At 37.9% G+C, this 22,258-nt stretch overlaps 1 protein-coding gene across 9 annotated transcripts; it reads right to left on the reverse strand.

Moving 5' to 3' along the window:
- Nucleotides 1-127: 127 nt before the first annotated feature.
- On the reverse strand, nucleotides 128-21,561 carry LOC113049156 (ataxin-2-like). 9 transcript variants are annotated; one of them, XM_026211234.1, is made up of 25 exons: nucleotides 21,034-21,561; nucleotides 19,140-19,173; nucleotides 18,832-18,891; nucleotides 18,620-18,691; nucleotides 18,325-18,475; nucleotides 15,084-15,098; nucleotides 12,816-12,940; nucleotides 12,573-12,664; nucleotides 12,272-12,460; nucleotides 11,476-11,642; nucleotides 10,409-10,624; nucleotides 9,060-9,227; nucleotides 8,796-8,975; nucleotides 8,565-8,672; nucleotides 7,812-7,882; nucleotides 7,386-7,735; nucleotides 7,129-7,195; nucleotides 6,451-6,591; nucleotides 5,680-5,697; nucleotides 4,994-5,060; nucleotides 4,534-4,727; nucleotides 2,893-3,019; nucleotides 2,089-2,459; nucleotides 1,845-2,007; nucleotides 128-829 (listed from the first exon to the last, which is right to left on the reverse strand). In XM_026211234.1, the coding sequence occupies exons 1-25, from the start codon at nucleotides 21,150-21,152 to the stop codon at nucleotides 801-803; spliced, it is 3,294 nt and encodes a 1,097-aa protein (XP_026067019.1). In that variant the 5' UTR covers nucleotides 21,153-21,561; the 3' UTR covers nucleotides 128-800. The 9 variants fall into 9 exon arrangements, with proteins under 9 accessions (XP_026067019.1, XP_026067017.1, XP_026067024.1 ...); XM_026211232.1 differs by having other exon boundaries at nucleotides 4,988-5,060; XM_026211239.1 differs by lacking the exon at nucleotides 21,034-21,561 and adding an exon at nucleotides 19,986-20,128 and having other exon boundaries at nucleotides 4,988-5,060.
- Nucleotides 21,562-22,258: the final 697 nt, after the last annotated feature.

The raw sequence follows: 22,258 nt of genomic DNA on the forward strand, positions 1-22,258 counted from the left end.
AACCACACAAACGAGCAAATCAACATTTAAAACTGAAGTAGTGTCGTCTTTGTTGTCAAGTGAATAAACAAAATGACTGAAAAAAAAAACACATTCAAGACCATTTAAGTTTTTACAACTTTTTTTTTATGTTTTTCATTTTTTTAAAGTCATTTATATTATCTACAAAGTAAAAGTTATTTTAACTTAACAGTTTTATAACGGTGAAGTCTAATGGGGTTTTGCCATCAGATTAAATTAATAAATAATTTATCTGCTTTTTTTTGCCGAACATCTTCATTAATGGAAGTGTCTTGTGTTTAGTTTAGTTAGAACCATTTCACTTTGTGGGTGTTGATTTACCCCAAGGTCTTGAGCACAGCTATAGCAGCAGCATTTAACAGTAATGTTAATACTGTCAATGTACGGAAGAATTATCTTTAACTTAGAAGGTGCAGACGAAATGTTCCCATTATTTATGCACAGTTTTCTCATTCATCTGGGCTGTTCTGTTATTGTTAGGACCCACTGTAAGAGTTCTAGTGTCACTGAAACATGAAAAATGATTCCTCGTTAAAACTCTCGTCTTTCTTTTGTTCTTTTTAAAAAGCCAGAGTTCACCACATCTTTGCCTGTAGCTTTTCTTAATCACTGGTGGTGGGTAGCAGTAGAGCAGCATGATCGAGGTTCTCGTCGTGGCCATTAAGGGGAGTTTAGAGACAGGTAAAGTTTCGTTGGCCAGTAAGTGGTACGTGGGGCCAGATGGCTCTGTGAAGATCAGGAGCCACTCAAATCGACTGCTGTTCTCTGATCTTCATCCTCTACAGCTGCTGCGGATGGTGACCTTGCACTGAACAAAAACACAAAGATTTAGATTATAACCTCCTTATAAGTTGGTATGGAACAAACATTACAGGCAAAACAGAACTGGCCAATAACTATTTTCATACAAAAGAAGACAGTAAAAAGTTTTGAGATTACATGGAAGTAATCTCAAGTCTCTAAGAATCACTTGTTAAAATGCATTAAACTCAAGTGGGAGGATTCACCTTATTCCCAAACAGAGGAATATGTGAGATACAGGGAACAACTACCAATTCAAACCCAAAGGAACTGTGGCAACGTCTCCAAGATGCTTCAAGAAACCTACCTAAAAAGCTTTGCACAAGTGCACCGAGGGCAAAAGCTGCTTTAAACGCAAAGGATGGTCACACCAAATGTTGATTTAATTTAGTTAATGGAATCTAATTAATAAAGGAAATCTATTTATGACATTATTTTTTGACAGGATCCTCATTTTACAGCATTTCTACACACAAGTGCCTAAAACAGTAACAGTACTGGAGCTTTGCAGGTCTCTTGAAGCATCTTTGAGACGTTGCCACAGTTCTTCTGGATTGAGTCCATCTCAGTTTGTTCTGTTTCTTCATGTTATTCAGACGGACTGATGATGATCAGATCAGATCTCTGTGTGGAGCACTGTCTGCTGTTAGACAAAAATCTCAAATCTCACTGGATTATTTTGATTAATGGCAAAATGAATGTTTGGAAATGTAAACAGATATTTACTACTCACACACTACAGCAAAAGATAGAAATAACTGACTTAAAACCATTTTTAGCTGGTGAAAATATTAGTGTTCTAATAATTTTGGCCACTCTGTATATTTGCATACTATATTCACAGATATATGCATCTTATCTGTATTTTTATTTTACTATCTGTGCGTTGCTGTTGTCTCCGTTCATCGGAAGCTCCTCAGTCACAGAAATTCACACAAATTCCTTGTGTGTGTAAGCATACTTGGTAATAAATCTCTTTCTGATTCTGATTTGTGTTGAGTGGATCTGAGGCAGGCCCTTACCAGGGGTGAGAGTGTAGGAGTAGTGTGTGGCGGAGGACACAGGGATGGGGTTGAGAGCACCAGGCTGGGGGCCAGCAGGAGCCTGTGTGGCCATCAACATCATCGTGGGGGGGTGGGAAGGAGTGCCATGATGGGGAGGCACCATCCCTGACTGCATGTGGGCCTTTAGAGACAAAGTGATTGAATATTTGTAAGTATTTCTTAGCATTTCTATAATCCTGGTGTCTAACTCGTTAACACTAACCTGCTGCACATGAGCCATATGGTTAGGGTTATACCCATGCTGCATCTGTTGGGGGTGGATGTAGACAGCCTGCTGAGCGGAGGGGTAACTGCCTTGAGGAGACTGAGGGTTGGGGCCGGGGGTCATGGAGGGTGGGGTGGGTGCCAGGGCTGAGTACATCTGCTGCTGTGGTGGGTTTCCCAGATGGATGGCTTGGGCTGCCGCTTGGTGCTGAGAATGCTGAACGGGGCTGGGGGCCGGGTGGCTGCCTCCATGCTGAGTACCCTGCTGCGGTTGTCCTGTCGGGGTGGCAGAGGGCTGAGGGTGCTGCGGATGAGGGTGAAAAGTAGAGCCTGGGTGGGGAAACTGCTGAGGAATGGGGGTAGGTGACACTGAAACACAGAAACAGGCAAACACTCAAGATAAATCCAATGAATATGAGTTACCAAATAAAAATAAATATGACATACTCTGCTCTATTTTTTTTTAGAATGAGTTTTGTAACTGAAATTTAAATGTATAGATATTAAATTATATATATATATATATATATATATATATATATATATATATATATATATATATATATATATATATATATATATATAACACTACAATTAAAATGTAATAAGAAAATGCAACAGAAGAATCAACTGAAAATTAGGTGCCATTTCACATTAATGTGTGAATCATTACAAAGACCATCATTAACTGCTGAAGCATTGAGCTACTCAGAAGCTGAAAAAAGTAATTGTAATATTAGCACAGATGCACTGTATGATGGTAAAGAGGTTAAATGGGCTGCCAAAGTATAGGAGTTCTTACCATACATAGTGTGCGTCTGCTCACCATACTGAGTGGTGGAGGAGGAAACCAGGCTGGGCTGAGCATGGCCAGGAGGGGTGATCATCCTCGCACCGCTCTGGATCATTGGACTGAACACATGCTGGGCCTGAAACACAGGAACCCAAGAGTATATTAATGACTTAACCAGAGGAGTGAAATACTTCATTTATAAATAATATCTGTCCAAAACACTTTTTCTTTGAAGACAGGTTGTTTTGTTGTTGTTGTTGCAGAATGAACTAAATACATTAAACCCACATGATCAATTTTTTTATGAATGGCTTATGGTGAAAAAAAGCCACAACAACGTTATTTGCAAAAGAATCAAAGATTCCCAAATGGATCTTATAAAAAGTTCCAGCTGTCATTTGTTGATATTGGTATCTTTTCAGCATTTCAACACTGTTCTAAGAATAAAATTATCATGTTCACAAACAGAAGATTGTCAGGCAACACATTTATAAATGCTCAGGTTTTGTCCAAAACTATTTACTGTCTGAGTAGGTACTGCTTGACTACAAACTTCATGACTGTGGGAAAAAATTACAATGTACTTTTTTTTTTTTTTATCCAGGCATACTTCATCTATCATGTTGGCTTTGTCATGTGATCTATAGACCCTTTTACAGTTGGTAAACAAGGTGACGTATTTGTGTGGGCGGGGCTTAGCTGGAGGCAGAAAGATTCCCCTCAACACTTGAACAAACGGTAGCTAGCGAGTTTTCTTAGCTTGTTTTTTTTAACAATGGCTGGAGAAAATCTGAATATATCTGCTTTATCTGAATATTTAAGGTCACTCACTGTCCGGGACCGCGATAATTATTTGAAAAAGTTAACTTTAACGGACGGAACCAGATTGGTCGACCCGTACACAATAACTCATTGGATGGACGATCTGACAGGATTACCTCCGATTGAGTGGCCTGACATCTACACTTACCTGATAGAGAAACCGAGCGTGTATAGTAAAGAGAAACTGAGGGTGTATAAATCCTTAGATTTAATAAAGAGTGACATTACAGTAAATTATTATTAAGATGTAAATATTTTCTAGAAATAAAAATTCTGAAGACTGCAAATTAATTATAAACTTTCTGTATTTATTCTTTCTTACCATGTTCTTAAATTCCGGTCACAATTAATCACAACAATGTATATAAAATGTTCTCCGTCGATTCTGGCAACCAACAACACAACAAGACGACATTTTAAGTGCTCCTTGAGTAGCCGACCCTGTGTTGGTTTGTATTAGCCGCCTCCAGTTTTCCGTTTGTTTTGCCTCCAGCTAGCGCCGTGACGTACCTGTGACGTCAGCGCAAAAGGGGTCTATTGGCGTCAGCTATGTCGCATCACTGCCATTCACAATTCCTCTCCTGTGGACTCATGGTCCACTCTTTTCCTCATGGTACAGTAAAAAATGTCCACTGAATGTGCTCTTCAGATTTTTAACAGAAGTATTAAGTCATTCGCGAAGTACTTGCCTACTGTTTTATACTATGAATTAAGACATGTCTTACTGATTCTGTCCACTTTAAAGTAGGGAGTAAAGTGCATTTGGACATCTGGAATTTTTTATTTAGTAATTTTTCATTAGAAATGAGACCTCTAAAGTCACTGTACCTGTGACTGGTAGTGGGGCATCTGTTGTACCAGAGGTTGGCTAGCAAACTGCTGGGGGCTACAAGTGAAGTATTGGGTGGAGTAGGCTGGGCTCGGTGCCACGATGGGCGGCCCAGCAGCTGTAGCTGGATGCATCATTGTAGACGTGCCAGGTGGGTGATGCTGGTCCGGTCTCTGCTGTGGCATGTTTGGTACTGCAGTCAGATCCAGCAAAAGAAGAGAGAATGAAATGGGCATGGTGTTGTTTGAGAGAACAAGCACAGATCTTATTTCTTAACTGCACAGCCCTGCAAATATTATACAAAATTAATACACAAAAACAAATAGCCTAACTCCCTCACAGTGAAAAAGCTCATGACAAGAGAGAGAGAAAAAAAAGCCTTAAGCAGCTCTATTAAAAAAATTATAATAATTACATCAAAAAACATGCACTCCGAGAGCGAAGCATTCTCACCTTTACCTGGTCTGTAGGGCTTGGTCTGGCTCATGGTCATGTGAGGAACCTGAACATGGTACATGGCTGGAGGCTAAAGGATGAGGAGCAGAACTTGAGATGCAGAACTACATCTATATTCAGAGTTTTTCACAGACTTGAAGAACATTTTCTGGATGCATCTTAAAACTACTGTTTATTCTGTTGATTACCACTGTACTGGACTTGTAGCACTTTCTCTTTTAGCCCACAGTGCTAATGGAAAAAAGATATGTTTGTGGATTAACATGTTCAACCCCATGTTCTGTTTCTTAAAAGACATTAATTTTAAGATGTGCCAACAAACTTCTGTCCTCTGCTTCTGAACACACACATTTAATGCTTCTGACTGAAACAAAGCCACAGAATTTTTTTTTTTCCTTTTCTGGTCAAGTGTTCATGCAAACAAAGCTTCAATATTTGTAACAACATAAAAACTACAAATATTAAAACAAATATTGATGACTAATAAAAAAAAAGTACTGACAAATTTTAGTTGACAAGGAAACCATATAAAAACTAGTTTACTGACAACAGTATTAAAATATAATCATAATAAAACTGATCAGCTGCAGTAAGAAATGGATAAACCAACAACTGCTGGTCAGTAATGCAGATAAAAAAAACTCATACATGTTTTCAGTAGAAAAAAAGAAGCTTAGAATTGCACAAACCTTCCAGATAATGCTTTTCTAATGGAGAGACAGGAAAGAGAAAAAAGAAACAAAAAGAACGAGTCTTTAGTGTAATAATTATTTGCTTTTTTTAAGTATAAGATGCATTTTCTAGAAAATGTGCGAGTGATTAAAGATGAAACAAAAGCTTTTTAAATGATGCTGTAGAAGAGAAAAAAAAAGACTAATTGTCGCTCTTGAGTTTAGCAATTGCTGAAATGCATCTTTCCACTCTTCACCACAATACTTAACAGTAAAGCTTATTTTGGTCAGTACAACGTAAATGATCAAATACAATATCAAACATCAGTGAGGTGTAACTTCTCAGGCTGATGACAAACCATGAATTCCTTCCAAAGTTCAGTAGCATGCTACCAGTCAAATTATTTGTATTTTTTCAAGGTATTCACACTAAGTCCACATTTTTGCACAACAAGCTAGTGCTCACCTATGAGTTGTTGTTTTTTTGTTTTTGTTTTTTTACACTATTCAGAATTTGTGCCATTTTGTTTAAACCAGACTAAGCATGAACAGGCCTCTACTGGCCCTTCTCACTGAATGAAAGCAATCATGTGTCGGATATACATGCCGATAAAACGCAGCTGACAAATGAAAATGGAGGAGGGATGGCTGAAGTATGAGTGCAATCAGGACATCAAGCATCTTGGCACATGAATGAAAATAAGAAGAAATGTTTTGGGTAGATGTGGGCTTCCATGCACAGAACGAATGAGATTACACGAACAGAAAGTTTCATTTAATGGAGCTCACCTGAACGCCAGGACTGACAGGCGTCAGAGGGTACATCTGGAACATGGTCTGACCATAGACGGCAGGGGGCTGCTGCACTACTATGGAAGGGCTCGGCTGACCCTGGGGCCGGGTTTGAGTGGGGGTTGTTGCTGGTTTAGGCTGAGGAAAGAGTTCAAATAAAATAAAAGGAAGATAAATACATAAACACATACATTTCTATCCTATACTTGTTTGCCCTCTTCCAGAAAACCCAATGTAAAAACAAAACAACTGTACCTTAAAGGGATAGTTCCCCCAAAAGTGAAAACTGTATTTTTCTCAACCTCAAGTTATTCTAAACCTGTGTGAAATTCTTTCTTCTGTTGAACATGATATTCTGAAAAAGTTTACCAAATACTGGCTGGTCTCCATTGACTTCAATAGTATGGAAATAAAAATACTACCAGTGGGGGACCAGCAACAGTTTTGTTGCCCACATTATTCAAAATATCTTCTATGTTCAACAGAAGAAAGAAATTCACACAGGTTTGGATTAACTTGAGGGTGAGAAAATGACAATTTGTACTTTTGGGTGAACTATCCCTTCAAGATACAACATATTTGGTCTCAGGAAAAAAAAAAAAACATTTTAATTTTTGGGAAGAATTTTGATTTCAGTTTAAAAATTGTCTCAAAATGAACCACCAATTTACTTACAGGGGAACAAAATATCCTTGGGTTGAACTCCTTGGCATTGGGATTGAGAGTAGATTTTCGAACACTCCTAAAATGTGCATAAACAATAAATCAATGTTGTTTTATTCACAATGTGACAAGAATATTCCTGAACATTCCTGACAATACAATATGGTTATTTCATTTTACTGAGAAAGACTCTTTTAAGCAACTTTATTAATTTATCGTACTTATTAATTTAAATACTAGAGCTTTTCCATTTTCTTCATCTGACTCACTCTGCTACAGGGTCATTCTTCTCCTCCTTCTCCTCCTGGTCTTTTGCAGCAGCATTGGCCAGAGACGAGGAGGTTTGAAAGCCCTGAGACATCACATCAGGCCCTCGTTTCTGCTCAGGTACAGCAGAGGAAGGAGAAAGAGAAGGGGTACCAGATTTATTTCCTGTTGGGCCGCCGCTCACAGAAGTGGAGGTTTCTTCACTAATGGAGGACTCCATGGGGACTTTAGGTCCTGTTGAATCTACTGTGCTCTTCTCAGCTGCTTGATCCTTTGGCTTTTCTACGAGGTCCCGTGGAGTCTTGGCCATCATAGGCTCAAAAACTGCATCTGGATTTGAGCAAGACTGCAACTACAAATAATGAAGGGCTTCAATAAATGGAATAACAGTTACGAAACAGACATAATGGGAGAAAAATAAAACTTACCCTAAACTCTACACTGAATTTCTTTAAATTATCTATTTGTTTCCTCTGGTCCAGAGCCATGCTTGGAGGTCCTAGGAAGATAAAAAAAAAAAAAGCACATTTATTAAAAACATATTTTCATTTGATTTTTCAGTTTTGATGCAGTGGTTACGAAATATCATATCATAGAGCTGATAAACGTGATATTAAAAAAAATAATAATAATAATCTGATATTATGCTTAAACTAATCCAGCACACATTAGCTACACTGCTACTGTCACACAAAATAATGTTGGAGAAATGACACAAGCAAGACACTCCAGAGTTAGACAAGCAAATTACTATCAACAATCAGTTCTTTTCTGTATGATTTTGTTTAGTCTCTTCCCTCCCTAAACTTTTACTTTGAGTGTAATAATTGGAAAAAAAAAGAGACAACAAGTTTATTTCAAACTTCTATAGCTACAGGAAAAATGATTGGGAATTCAAAGAATAAAAATCAGATATTGTATCAGCCCTACTTTTATGCATATGCTGTATATGTACGGCAGTTTGTGTATGCTGAACTGAAAAAGTCATTTCCTGCTCTATTTATATTTACAGTGTCAGCAATTCTGCAAATGAATTCTTAGAACTGACAATTTCTTATTTCTTGCTTTTTTTTATTTTTATCAACAGCAAAATCGCACGGGGCAAAAAACAGCTTTAGCAAAAGCTCCAAAATTCAGATAAAAAACGGCTGGTTATACATCACATCTCCACAGGTACACACCCTTTCCGACGGATCGGGCGATGCTTGCAGAAGCTTCGATAGGTTTCACATTCTCCTTGTTGGCATTGGGAGAATTCTGTCTCATCTCTAGTACTCTTGATTCTTTGGCTATTAAATGAAAAAATAATTGACAAAAAAACAGGTCTGTTGTGAGATCTGGTACAGGGAAATTAATAACACACTATCAAACAGGCCTTAAAATGGCACATATTGTGTAAGGGACGTCCTTACCCTCTTCAATTGTAGATGCTTCCAGGTTGGTAGCCGGATTGGCTGCTGTGGGTGACGTCGCTGCTGTGGAAGCTGTCACAGAGTCTACTGGCACTGTACCAGCCTGAGGGGAAGACAAGCAGGAGGGGCTTGGAGCACCTCCACCAATGCTATTTTGTCGAGGTGATCGAGGTCTGTGTGCTAAAGAGGAAGTGGAAAAAATTTGTCAGCAAGTCAATCCGAATGAAAGAGAAATCTGGGTACAGTTTTATAATCTAGACATACCACCGCTGACAACAGATGACCAGGTTCCCCCAGAAGGACTGTTGCGAGTAGGAGGGGGAGCGGAAACATCCACCGATGCACCCTGGGACATATAATCACCGCCCCGACAAGAGGCCACTCTATGAGGTCTAGGAGTGCGCTGTGACTTCGGAGACATTCTTGGAGGACCTGCATTCACAAACCCAGGGATGAGTGAGCTTTAAAGGAAGAAACACAACCCCTTTAGGGCATCTCTCACCAATGTGTAGTGTGTAGCCACAGTTGCTGTGTATGTGACATTCAAAATACCAAATATGAAGCAAAAACTGGGGGAGGGGCAGACTAGAAAAAACAAACACACTCATAACTATGTATAACAGCAGTTTGTGGTTTAAATACATCTTGGACTCACTATGACACATACAAAGTGTCAATGTTTTAACTGAATTTAAACAAGTCATTCACTTCAGTAACTGTGATGTACGGAGCACCAAACATCACATGCAGAAGAAAAATGATGCGACCATAAGACTTTCTTCTCACATTTTATTAATTGTGGCTTTTCTACTAATTAATTCCTTTGTTTAAGTTAAATTGTGGTCATGGTTGTGTATTGCCTTGTTTTAAGGCAGGGGGAAAACATTGTAAATTGGTGCCTTGATTGAACTAAAACAAGGGAACAAATTAATACAGCTTGGTCACAATTTAACTAAAACAATGAAACTAATTAATACTAAGTGGCCATGATTTAACCAAATTAAAACTAGGAAACTAATTAGCAAAATGCGGCCATGCTTTAACTAAATTAACATGAGAGAATTAATTAGTACAACACGGCCACATTTAGAACAATGAAGCAAAAAATAGTACACTTTAGCCACAAATTAATAAAAAAAAATTGTTGGCACACTTTTTCCTCAGCATGTCATGTGCCTTTCTCTGTATTCATGAAATGTTAATGGATAAGAATGTTAATTCTAATCAGTCTACCTGAAATACATTTGAACTAAAGAAGCTGTGACAGTTTCTCATTTGATGTATGTGAACATAATGTCAAGACAATGTCAGACATGGAAAGAAACACTTGTGTATTGCAAGTGGTGTCCCCTTGGCCAACACACAATGCTTACACACACACACACCGCAGAAAATGAGTGAGTGAAGCGTGCCTCAAATTCACTTCAATCATGCATAAAAACGGGGATAGCAATAGAAAATGGAACGAGAAGAGGAGTGAGTCATTTTATTAAACACCAGTAAAGTCCCACAGCAGTTAGTGGCAGCCTTAATTCAGGCATTTGGATTGCAAAACCTGAACCTGAGCAGTGGTGCCAAAACAAAATGGCTGCTCGGTCTGGAATTTCTGATACCTTCTGAGGACAGGCGTTTGGGCATGATGGACAGGGGCCCTGTAGAGCCATGAGCAGAGGGGTGAGACAGGGGCCGAGAGGGCCTGGATGGGGGTCTGGAAGGAGGCCGGGTGGGCGTGGCCACCCGGGGCGGGAGAGAGTTGGTGGGGCCTGACTGGTAACGGGATGGAGGGCGAGAGGAGGGAGATGGGCAGCGTGAGGGCCAAGGGTGTGCACCTGATAGAGATGAAATGAGTCGAAATGAGAGAAAAGAAAAACTACATTTGAGCAAGAGAGTGAAACAGGGGAAACAAATGAGTATGTAAATTGAATAGGAAAACAGAAAAGTTTAAAGGCATTATAGAATGAGCAGTTTAGATAAGAACACTGACACTAGTAAGGAGAAAAGGTCCAGAGAGAGGTAATGGAAGAGTATTTGGAAGAAATTAGTTTAAGGAATGAGAAGACTCCAAAGAACAGGACGAAATGCAACAAATCACATGATGAGATTTCTTTGGTTAATTCTAAGGCAGTGAAACATAAGACACAGGGAAACAGGATTTCAAAGAGAGAACATTTGGAAAGATCAATCAGATTCTCTTGGAACAGCAGCAGTGTTGGCCTGCAGTACTCCCTTGCCCAAATCCTTTTATCATGAAAGGACTGAAAGCCAGAGAGATGACTTGGTAGATCGATTGTTAGTGAAGGAGAGAACAATAGATGAATAGATGAATAGATAACATGAGCCAAGAGAATAGATTCTCTATTCTTTTTCTCTCTCTAGTATTTTAAGTGGAAATTTTGAGGTCTGTTTCATGGACTGATAAGAAGTGATTCAAATAAAGTGACACCAGGGAAAACTTTCAGACATCTACCAAAAACTTTCTTTACATTGCTTGTCTAGCTGTTCTGGTAACCACCGCAGATAATATTTCAAGGCCTTAAAACTGCATACCCAAACATAATGTTTGTACATCATTAAACTTGATGGTGTAATAAAAGGTACCACAACACTAGTCACTAGTTGTTTTGGATACCCAACATGACCCAAAATAAGTTAAGGTACAAAGAAAGAGTTCATCTTATACCTCCATTGACCACGCGTTGATCCATTGCGTTGTAGTCATGAGGTCCAGATCTGGGTGGGGGTGGCCCAGGGCTGCACTGCACCATTCTGGGTGAGTTCTGACGACCAGCTCCCCATGACATCCCTGGTTCTCTGTTCCTCTGACTAGGGGGAATGTATTTGTTCTCCCTGTTGAAGTAAACAGAAGTAAGAGGAAAACTCAGCATAGAAATTAAACTGATTGCGCAATACTCTTCAAACTGAAAAATGTTGTGAAGGCACAATCACATTAGCAAAGGTCATTTTTCTATTGTCAATAGTGAATGAAGCACAGCTCACACAGAAGTCACTTTCAAACTAAGCAGCCTTCTGTTGATCAACATGGGGGAACATTTTTACCTTTTGCGTGTGTGTTTGTGTGGTTTCCTATTGAAATGACTCAATTTTGTCTGCAAAACATTGCAGAACAAAAATTTGCAGACATTTGTTGCTATTGACTGCGTGGATCCAGACCAAGGAAGGAAATATAACTGTTGCGCAAAATTTGGGCAGATGAAATAACATGCAACAAGCTGCCATTTAAAACCAGCACGTTTTTTTATTCTTAAGGGATATGTAAATATATTTTAATCCAAGTATAGCCTGTGAAGTTAATTAAAGTGATTAAATGAATCAAAGTATACATGCCTCCAAGCAGCTATTTTAGGCATGCAGGCCGACTCCTATCTACTTGAGCGAGGAAATACAGACAACTCAGAAACCGCTTACCAAACTCACATTTAAGTAACATTTTAAATCAGCAATAAAATCACCTTTACCTGTTGAGGCTGTGAAGCTCCCTCTCTCCACGAACCACAGCAGTGTATTTCTCTTCTTCAGAGCGGTCGTCGTTTTCCAGAGCCACGCGGGCCTTATAGGTGGCACTGGCTTCGATCTCCTCCGCCAGCTGGGATGCACGAGCCTCCCGCTTGAGGAACTCCTCAGAATTGTCTCGCTCCAAAGGAACCCTAGAAACAAAAAGAAAAAAAGACAACTTTAGAGACAACACATAGGATTTAGGATTTATACAATTGGACATACTCAGCAAATGTGATTTAGAGCACAAATTTGAGGACTTACGTGTACGAGGACAAGCTGCTGTCATAGGTGGACTTCACACCGTATGTCTCCTCATTGTATTTAAACATCTCATCAGGATCCCAGCCATTTGACTGAGGGATAGACGGTTTCAAAAATGTGATGACTGTTTTACCTCATACCTCTTGTAGGAGCTTTAATCATCTTAACACTGTTACTGCTTATGATACTTCTAAAATAATCCAACATTATAAGTCAAGCATGATTTGTGGACTGTTGTCTCACCAGATCAGTGTCAAGAGATTCCATGCTGCCCAAGATGTGCTGCTCCCCTCCATCCCAGGGTTCCAGATCCTTCTCTTTGTGCTCTCCATTCAGACGGGCACTTACTGCACTGTCTGTGAAGTTGTCTTCACCGCACACCAACACACAAGACAAACAACAGGATTCATATCACTTGTATCACGGTGATGCAAAAGCATACAGATATGCTTATGGAAGGAACATAAAACGGAAATGAAAACAAATTTATGATATGGGAAACAATGAAATGGAAAATGGGTGATGATTTCTAAATGGACACAAATGGTGGTGCAGGGGCAAGGATCTCACATTTAGTCATAAGACAGCAATCTCCATTCTGAGCTCACTGCATTACAAACACATTTTAAAGGCCATGTTTTCAGAAAAAAAGTTGGAGCTGTATTTTGTGTTTCTGACATCCTGTTTGTTTTTTCATCAAAGAATTAAGCTCTTGTACAATGACCAAAAAACTAAAACAAATGAGTGATTCCTCTCTCAAAGCAGATAGAACACACTGTTCCCTTTAAAGCCATTTTGAACTGTTTTTTAAATCCTGAAGCTTAAACCAAAGGTGCAGTCACATTTTCTGAATTTTCATAGGCAAAACACATTCATTTTAATAGGAATCCACACAATTCAGAATTACGCATGAGGGCAAAAGACTTTCCTATGGCTTCCCCATGCTTGGTTTGCAAGTAACATCTGTGATCGCTGTGCTTCAAACATTACTTAGTACTAACAATTGACAATAGACCTTTTTGCCTGCAAAATTTCACTGAATCTTACTAATGCTACTGCACCTTAACACTACAAAATAAAATTTATTATCGAACAAAAACACTAATTGGAAAGTGAGATTACTGAGAACATGACCTTCTACAGAGTATATCAGAGGTTAAGGGTCACATAGAACTCAAGAGGAAACACAGTATTAAAAAGAATTAGGAAAGAATCAATACATGTGGGCTTGTTAAACTGGCATACCGCCATGCATTTTTCAATCATTAGTTTTGAAGAATTGATAAATGAAAAGAACTCAATTCATTTGACTGATTTTTCAAATGCTGTATGAAAAACAACGGCAAGTAGATAAGAGTAGTGCTGTCAAATGATTCATCACATCCAAAATATTTTTGTTTGCATGCGTGTACAGAGTATATTTATTATGCATACATAAATACATGTGTATATGTTATACATGCATCGTATTTTTTCAAGAAATTTCAAGAAAAATATTATATTTGAGAATATTTATATATAATATAAAATATGTTAATATAAATATATGGAAATATTTTACAAATATAAACTGTACGTGTATGTATTTCTATATAAACAGTATACACAGTATGAAAGCAAAAACTTATTTTGGATTGTGATTGATCGTTCGAGAGCACTAGACAAGAGTTTATGGCAGCATGATTTGCATTATTGATATTAAACTGTTATTTAACAGTTCATGTTGTTTTCATTAAATCAGATTTATAAAGAAAAGGAGAAAAACATGCAAACAAATCCAAATTAAATCACAACCTGCAGAATTATGATCTCCCACCAGTATTTATTTCAGATTAAGCTATATATGAAACTGAGTCTAATATAACATTATCAGGATAATTATGTAATGACAATCAAAATGTTACAGCAGCTACTTGCAGCCAGCTTTGAGTGGGTTTGACACTTGTGTGTTGCTTGTTCGGCTTTTGGTATGATTATGGCAAATGCCATTTCATCTTTATAGGAACTAGCTGATCATTCTTGTATCTGTGCAATTTCTGTAAACACCCTGTATTCCCAGGTGCAAAAAAATGAAAATCTTAACATTGCACAATTCCTGAGGTGAAGTACTGTACAACACAAACCTTCTATAAAAGCTGCCTCTAATTGAAATCTGAAATGTTTTTTTTTTTTTGTAGGTACAAAAAGGGGCGATTATGAGACTCCTTAAAAAGATCTTTCTTAGAGAAATAGCATTAATGTAGTCATATCAAACATTCATATAGCTGGCTAATCTATGGAGAACACAAAGAGCACTTAAGAAGCTCATACCATGTGCTGCTTTTGTGAGGATAATGAAAAAACAACATCCTCTGACTTAAAGTCTGCATCAGTGTTACAATAACAAAAGCATCTCTGTGTCAAAAGGCCTGCAAGTCATGCACTATTCACCTACTCAAAGAATGCCGCAAGCAACTGAAAAGATTTTGCATAAAAAAAAACACGCTGGTAAAAGAAGAGGAGTTGCATTACCTGCATCTGATGAAACTACACCCATTTAAGAGGAAAGAGACAGAATAAAAAAAAGGGTCATTTTGATAAATCATATCACTTTTGATAAAGTCATTTACCAGGTTCAACTAATGCATTTTTTGCACCTACAGTGATAGAGACAGGCTGACACGGTTGGATTGTATGGAAGGGGCAGTGGATATAACATTATATATATATATATATATATATCAATATTTCACATTTAATGCAAGTTGCAAATGTCATTTATAAAAAAGCCACTTTTAACAAATGCATTTTTCAACAAAATGATAAAAAGCTATAACACAGGAGTATGTCTGGAATGTTCATTTCCTAAGTGTCTTTTGCAGTCCTTACATAGTAGCATTCTAAACATTTCATAATGAGTGGTTTGAAATGGCTTTGATCCATCAAAATGTCATCCCCTCTCCTAACACCACACTTCAAACTTTTATCAAATAACATCTTATTAAAGAGTAATGAAAACAATTGCAGGACTACAGCAGACACTGTCCATAATGATGTTTTTCATGGTCTGCACTGACACTGAAAAGCTCACAGTCTGATTGCATAACAATGACCACATTTAGATGCACATCACAGATTATGTTTATGGTTTTGGTTAAGCTGTTATTCTATGTATCAAAAAACTTTCACAGGGCTCCTACACATTTTTAAGTCAAATGTAGGGCTTTTTTAAAGATCTAAATAAATAAAAAGAAACACCATACACCAAGGGTGAACTAAAGGGAAAATAAATACAAGTATTTTCAGAAATAATAATTAGACGATATTTTGCTGAGTGTTATTTGCAAGCATTCACACTGAATGCATTTTTAATCATAGAAATGTAGGTAGATGTAGGTGGCGGCAAGTTACTGTCTTAATGAGTGGGTTGAGTGAGTCATTCACTCACTCAGCATTTGTTTGGCCAATTTATTCAACATGAAGCAAGTGATTGTTTTTATGAATGGGTAATCAAATTAAACTGATTCAATTAAAATGCAGATTATTACAATAACAAATATTTTTTAAAGGGTTAGTTCATCCTAAAATGAACATTTTGTCATTAATTACTCACCTTCATGTCATTCCAAACCCGTTAGACCTCAATTCTATTTCAGAACACAAATGCATTTCTGATGCATCCCATGAGCTCTCTGACCCTCCCATAGACAGCAAGTGTCCTTACACAATCAAGATCCAGAACTTTAGCAAAGACATCTGTAAAATAACCCATGTGACATCAGAGGTTCAACCGTAATTTTATACTTTTTGTGCTCAAAATAAAAAATAAAAAAATTGCCACGTGGATGGAGGGTCAGAGAGCTCTCAGATTCCATCAAAAATATCTTAATTTGTGTTCCGAAGATGAACCTGTCTTACAGGTTTGGAACAACATGAGGGTGAGTAATTAATGACAGGATTTTCTTTTTTTGGTGAACTATCCCTTTAACTTAGTGTTTATTGTTATATAAAATCAGTAATACATTTGCAATCCTGCTGATATTTGGAAAAGCACTCTTGCTTGTGTAATATTAGACACACATCATATGATAAAAATATAACAAAAACTTATGGGGATAAAAATGGCTATGTATAAATTGAATTTTGGGGCATATAGTATTGCTCATTTTGGGCTTAGTATTGCTTACATCACACAGTAAAACTATATACTCTCAAGCCATGTTCTTGTTTTTTTTTTTGGCAGAGTGACATACTACATAATTGAACACCCCTACACACATACAGATCAACTTCACACAATTTCAACATATCGTATTTCACAGAAAATGTTAATCAAACACACCATACTGCTCACTCACGTCTGGTCAAGCATGCAAAATGTCACATGAACAAAAGTAACAACTGTACGCTGAACAGTCTTTTTTTTTTTTTTTACATTTAAGAATTCTTCTCAAAATGTAATGCTTAACAGAAAAACACATTTAAGACATTTTAATGGCACTAAAATCAGAAGAATTTAGGGACATGGGGAAACCCTGTATGAGGCAGCAAGATGTTATGATGAATTCAGCGGTGTACTGACTTGTGTACGTATTCATTTAAAGCAGTGATCCTCAAATCTGGCTCGCGAGATCCACTTTCCTGCGAAGTTTAGCTCTAACCCTAATCAAACACACGTGAGTTTGCTAATCATTGTCTTCAGGATCATTAGAAAATCACAGGCAGGTGTGTTTAATTGGAGTCAGAACTAAACTGGAATCTCGAAACTGGATCTCGCGAGCCAGATTTGAGGATCACTGATTTAAAGGTTTAAATTAAAAAAGGGAGAGAAAACATCTCCTTGCTGTAATAATATGGGTTTGGCAGACAGACATTTACAAATATAACAGAATATTCAATTTCTGTAAACACTAATAACATGAAATTGAGAAATAAGGAGAATTGGATACAATGACCAGATATTGAATATGTATCAGATTAAGAACCAAAAACTCCCAAAGTCGTTAAAAAAATATCTGATGTTTATACACATTTAACAAAATCTGATCTGCAACTTACACCACAGAAAAATAAAATCTGAGATTGGTTGTTTCACAGTGTAACTTAATATAGACATATGGTTGCTTCCTATTTACTGTAAATGTTTCCATTGAATATAATACCCATCTGGCTCATGCATACAAACAAACAAACAGCAAAACACCACACCCTCTCATTAGTGACAGTCTTTAACTTGACTCTAACAACTAACTTAAAGAAAATAATAGGCGTTAAACTAAAACAAATAAGTACAATGCCACTGAACTGGTACTGAACTGTTGTCAACCATGAGAAACAGGTACATTACAGGATCATTTCATCCAAATGACTGTATAATAGTCAGGAGCTCATAGAAGAAGAATTGCACAAGCACATTTGTTCTAACTGGCTAATACAATACACAGTGCAATAAAATGTTTGCTTTTTAATTGCTGACCGCAATCTAATCATATTGGTCTTCTACATACACATACACTGCAGTCCTCTAAATACACATCACCCCATCTGCAGTAAAATATAACCTATGGCTCTAGTTTCAGAAATAAAAAACATCTTGACTTTGCATCTTGAAAAATCTGTTCTGATGGTTGATGCCAACTCAAAGCATCATTACTTTGAAATGTGTAGAATTATGTACACAGCATCTATACTACATCTTATCAGAGCCTATACTGGACCTGTGAAGGAATCACTAAAGAAGCAAGAACAAACATGTCTTTAACAAAGGTCTCACCTTTCTTGGCATAGTTGAGGTCCACATCTTTGAAATGAACTACCACAACATCTGAGGACTTGAAGATGATGCTCTCCACAATATCCTCACGGCGAGGGCTCACATTAGGTTCTACACTCTTCCTGTGTGCAGCATCCAGGACAATGTCACACTGCAGATGCACAGAACAAAACCATATAGGGAAGAATGTCATATTTGCATAGATGTAGAATAAAAGTGAATTTGTATTTTTTTTTTTTTGCTGCCCAGTGATTTAAATGTTTGAGATTAGAGTTATAGAAATTCCTCTCCTCACCTCTGGGCCATAGGTCTTAAAAACTCCTTCATAGATCAGACCATTTTTAACTTTAAGTTCACATTTGGTACCCTGTTGAGTGGACAAGCACAAAAACAAATCGTATTGGTTTTATTTTGGTAAAGAGAATGATAACATAAAAAGAAAAAAATATAATAGCTGTAATATTTACAAACAAACTTTTTTTTTCAGTCTTGTGCATTTTGACTCACCACAACTGAGGTTAAAACATGAACCATCCTCATGTTTGCATAAACTCCACTGAGGGCCACCTTAAAAAATAATTGAAAAAAAGAAAGAACATTATTTTGGTCTGTGGTAAAGCATTATATGAAAATATTTATGTTTATACTGTATTCAGTTTAATTGGTTGAGCAGTGTTCAATGTGCTGATATTCAGTACAACAATGGACTTTTTTGTGTTTCCTCAGTCGGCTTGAAATGGAGACATTTTAAAAGCGAGTCAATTTATAATTGAAATTATGAACGAATAAGAGAAACTGAAAGAAAGGATACTCACTGCAGTGGAGGGTCCTTTGGCATTGTTGCGTCCTCTGGGAAGAGAGGAAACAGAACGACCGATAAGCTTGATAAGAGATCACTTATAATCAAATTGATACATGGAAATGTTTGATAAGATGTATACATAGTTGGCAGAGCTAAAAAAAAAAAAAAAAAAAACATTTTAAAAGGAACAATAATTCATGTGCTACCGATGGAACTGTCAATTGCACATGCACTGGCATACACCAAGAGCTTCAATGACAAGGGAGTGACAGAAAATCATATGCTTCATGCATTTCATTGTGCAAAGGATCGCTTGTGAAGTTCTCAAACAACAGGAAAGAAAAATCTGCATTTCGCTGAAAGGATGCGATTCATAGCCAATGGCGACATTATACCTAAAACATACGAGAATGAGAGCTCCTAAATTACAAAGTGTTCATCCACACATGTTGGATGAAATACCAATTAGGTCTCTAATGTGTAACAAGAATGAGTTCAGTGCACATGATCTGGGTACAAACTATCATGTGCTTCAAGTCCATTAAGATAAATTAGAGAATAAAAGCTGTGAATGACAGACCCTTTTCAGCAGCCAAAGTACAAATCAAATGCTGCATTACAGGCGGTGTAATGCTTCACTGCACACTAGTGATTCCCACAGTTTCTACAAGTCATAATACTCTTGTTGTTCCGTGTAAACAATGATATTGAATGACATTTTTCACCATGCAGGCCAATAAAGGCCTCTGCTTCTCAAGCTGCGTGTAGCAATATACATTTACATGTACGTTTAAAGCACATAAAGAATTCGATCAATATTATTAGTGCATCACAACATGCTCTAAAGGAACACACTTACACGAATGTCATCTAGCAAGGACGGACTAAAAACACGCAACCTCTCGGAAACGTCAAGGTTGATACAGTGGTCTGACTTTCCCACGTGAGCGCGCACCGCCTCTCATCGGAAACGCACGCGACTGACAAATAGTTCCAGCCGTGAAACGTTTCCCAAATGAACGGAAAAGACGCAATTCTGAGTTAACCAAAGAAAACCAAAAACGGAAGCTGGGTTAATACCATTTCAAGTGACACGGAGAACTACTTCTCATATGGCATGACGAATTCCCATAATGCCGATTCACAGGCCCTCAGAACGGTTTAAAATCAGCTGACAGTTCTTAAACGTTAGACTGATTAAAAATAAATAAATAAATAAATATCTTTGCATTTTGTTAGGACTGACACAAGTCAAAGGCAAACGATGAAACGATGCAGAAATCATGTGATTATCCTCTCAGGAGCTCCCGACTGTATTTTCAGCCATTCTAAATTGCATTTATCAACGAACTAGACAGTCATGCGGATAAGAGCGACAGATAGTAACGGTGTAAGCAAATAAACGTTGGCTAGTAAGCTAGCTAACAACACTACGACGAATTGTATCACTGCTGATACTCTCATTTTATGTCTCTCAAATCATTTATTTTGAAGTTGCTCAAATATGAAACCTGATCAATCCCATTATACAGTCGGAAACGATAAAAATGCATCTGTCTTCTGGGGCATCAGTCATATTTCACCGGCAAAAAGACACAAACAAGTAATTCATCCTTAACGTGTTCATCACAGCAGACAACCCGCCCCTCTTAAATAGCCATGAACATATTGTCCGCTATCAGCTGTTATTTTATAATCGCGATGGCTTTGTGCCCATTAACGTGTGAATCTCTGTTCTGTGAACTTGGCCTATATCGGCCTACTTGCGCTCAATCCAGACCACTGCAACTTCACAACCTGCGTTTTTAAACTACGACACAAGTGCAGGCATGTCGCATCCCCCGGCAGATTCACGCTCGCCCGTCCTCCAAATTAAACCCCCGTCGTGTTGCAGATTTGGCTCTCACCTTCCGACGTTCTGGCGTCCGACGCCTCCTCCTGCTCCCCCGGTACCGGAGGCCGCGGCGGCTCCGCTGTTGCTTCCGCCGGGTTTGCGATTACCACCGGCCTGCGGCTTCATGGACATGGTGATCCCATAAACGACAGCTTGAGCAGAGTTTTCTGGCTGTTTGAGAAAACGTTTTACACCGCGGGCGAGAGCAGAATATGCTGTTTGACGCGTTAGCTGACAGTTGATCTAGTGACAGCCAACGTGTAAAGATACTCCTCCAGTTATTCAAGTCTCCACTAACGCTGCCCGCTAACGTTACTTCAGCTAGCTCTGCTGATTTAATTTATGCTAAATAGAGACAATTTAGCACGTTTTAAAACCAGAGCGCAGACTATCCATATGTTTTAGATGTCAACAAAAAATCCAAACCGGTAATTTCTCTTTTTTTATTATATTAAGTGCAATATCTTCAGTGATACACACAGTTCACGCGGGGCTTCAGCACTGACCGATAGACCTAAACGGTCTGAAAAGCCACAAAAAGTGGCGGAAGGATACATACACATCCCAGGAATGTGTGTACTCCTTTTGACGGTTTTATTTGTTCTACAGAGAAATTATCATCAGCACTATCTGTAAATATGCCTCGATCGTGATACGTTATTTAGTTGATAACGGAAATTAACAAATGTCGGTTATTGGTGAACGGTACTCTTATGGGGAGGGCACTATTTTCAGCAAATGCACAGGGTCACCTAGAACGTTTGTGCTTTTTGACACTAGTAGCCAAGTGACTGGTGTAATGTATATGTTTAATTCCCCAAGCACTATGGCGCAGTTATTCTGATTATTTTATTTGTTTGAATCTGCATTTTGTTTGTCTTTAGAGGTCTAAACAGTGGTTAAAATAACCTGTTATCCTTATGGAACCCAGTCCGTATGGTTCTACAGATAAAGTTTTTCATTGTAACTGTTTCTTTTCTCTAAGCTTGCAGTAAAACAAAGTCTCTTGAGAAATATATTTATTTACTAATTTTAAAGAAGTGGTTATGCATTCCTCACTGGTTGGCAGCAGCTGAATAAACTGAGTTGAGTTCACTTTTGAACGTTTTGTAAGGAACCACAAAAATAAAAAAAATAAAAAAATGATACATTTGACAGGGAAGAAGCACACTCATAATAAATAAACTGGATACTACAATGTTTATGGAAACCAGGGCTACTTTATCAACTTTTTAAAA

Source organism: Carassius auratus, chromosome 30 (genome assembly GCF_003368295.1).
Source record: "Carassius auratus strain Wakin chromosome 30, ASM336829v1, whole genome shotgun sequence".
NCBI classification, from domain to species: Eukaryota; Metazoa; Chordata; class Actinopteri; order Cypriniformes; family Cyprinidae; genus Carassius; species Carassius auratus.

Bases quoted from the DNA above. Each gene is read 5' to 3' on its own strand.
- LOC113049156 (XM_026211232.1), bottom strand. From the start codon at position 21,152: ATGTCCATGAAGCCGCAGGCCGGTGGTAATCGCAAACCCGGCGGAAGC. The intron at 12,461-12,572 runs GTAAGTCCTCAA...TTTTGTTTCTAG, and splicing joins AGCAGCTTGTCCTCGTACAC to GGTTCCTTTGGAGCGAGACA. The intron at 6,592-7,128 runs GTAAGTAAATTG...CTCTTTCCTCAG, and splicing joins CAAGGATATTTTGTTCCCCT to CCTAAACCAGCAACAACCCC.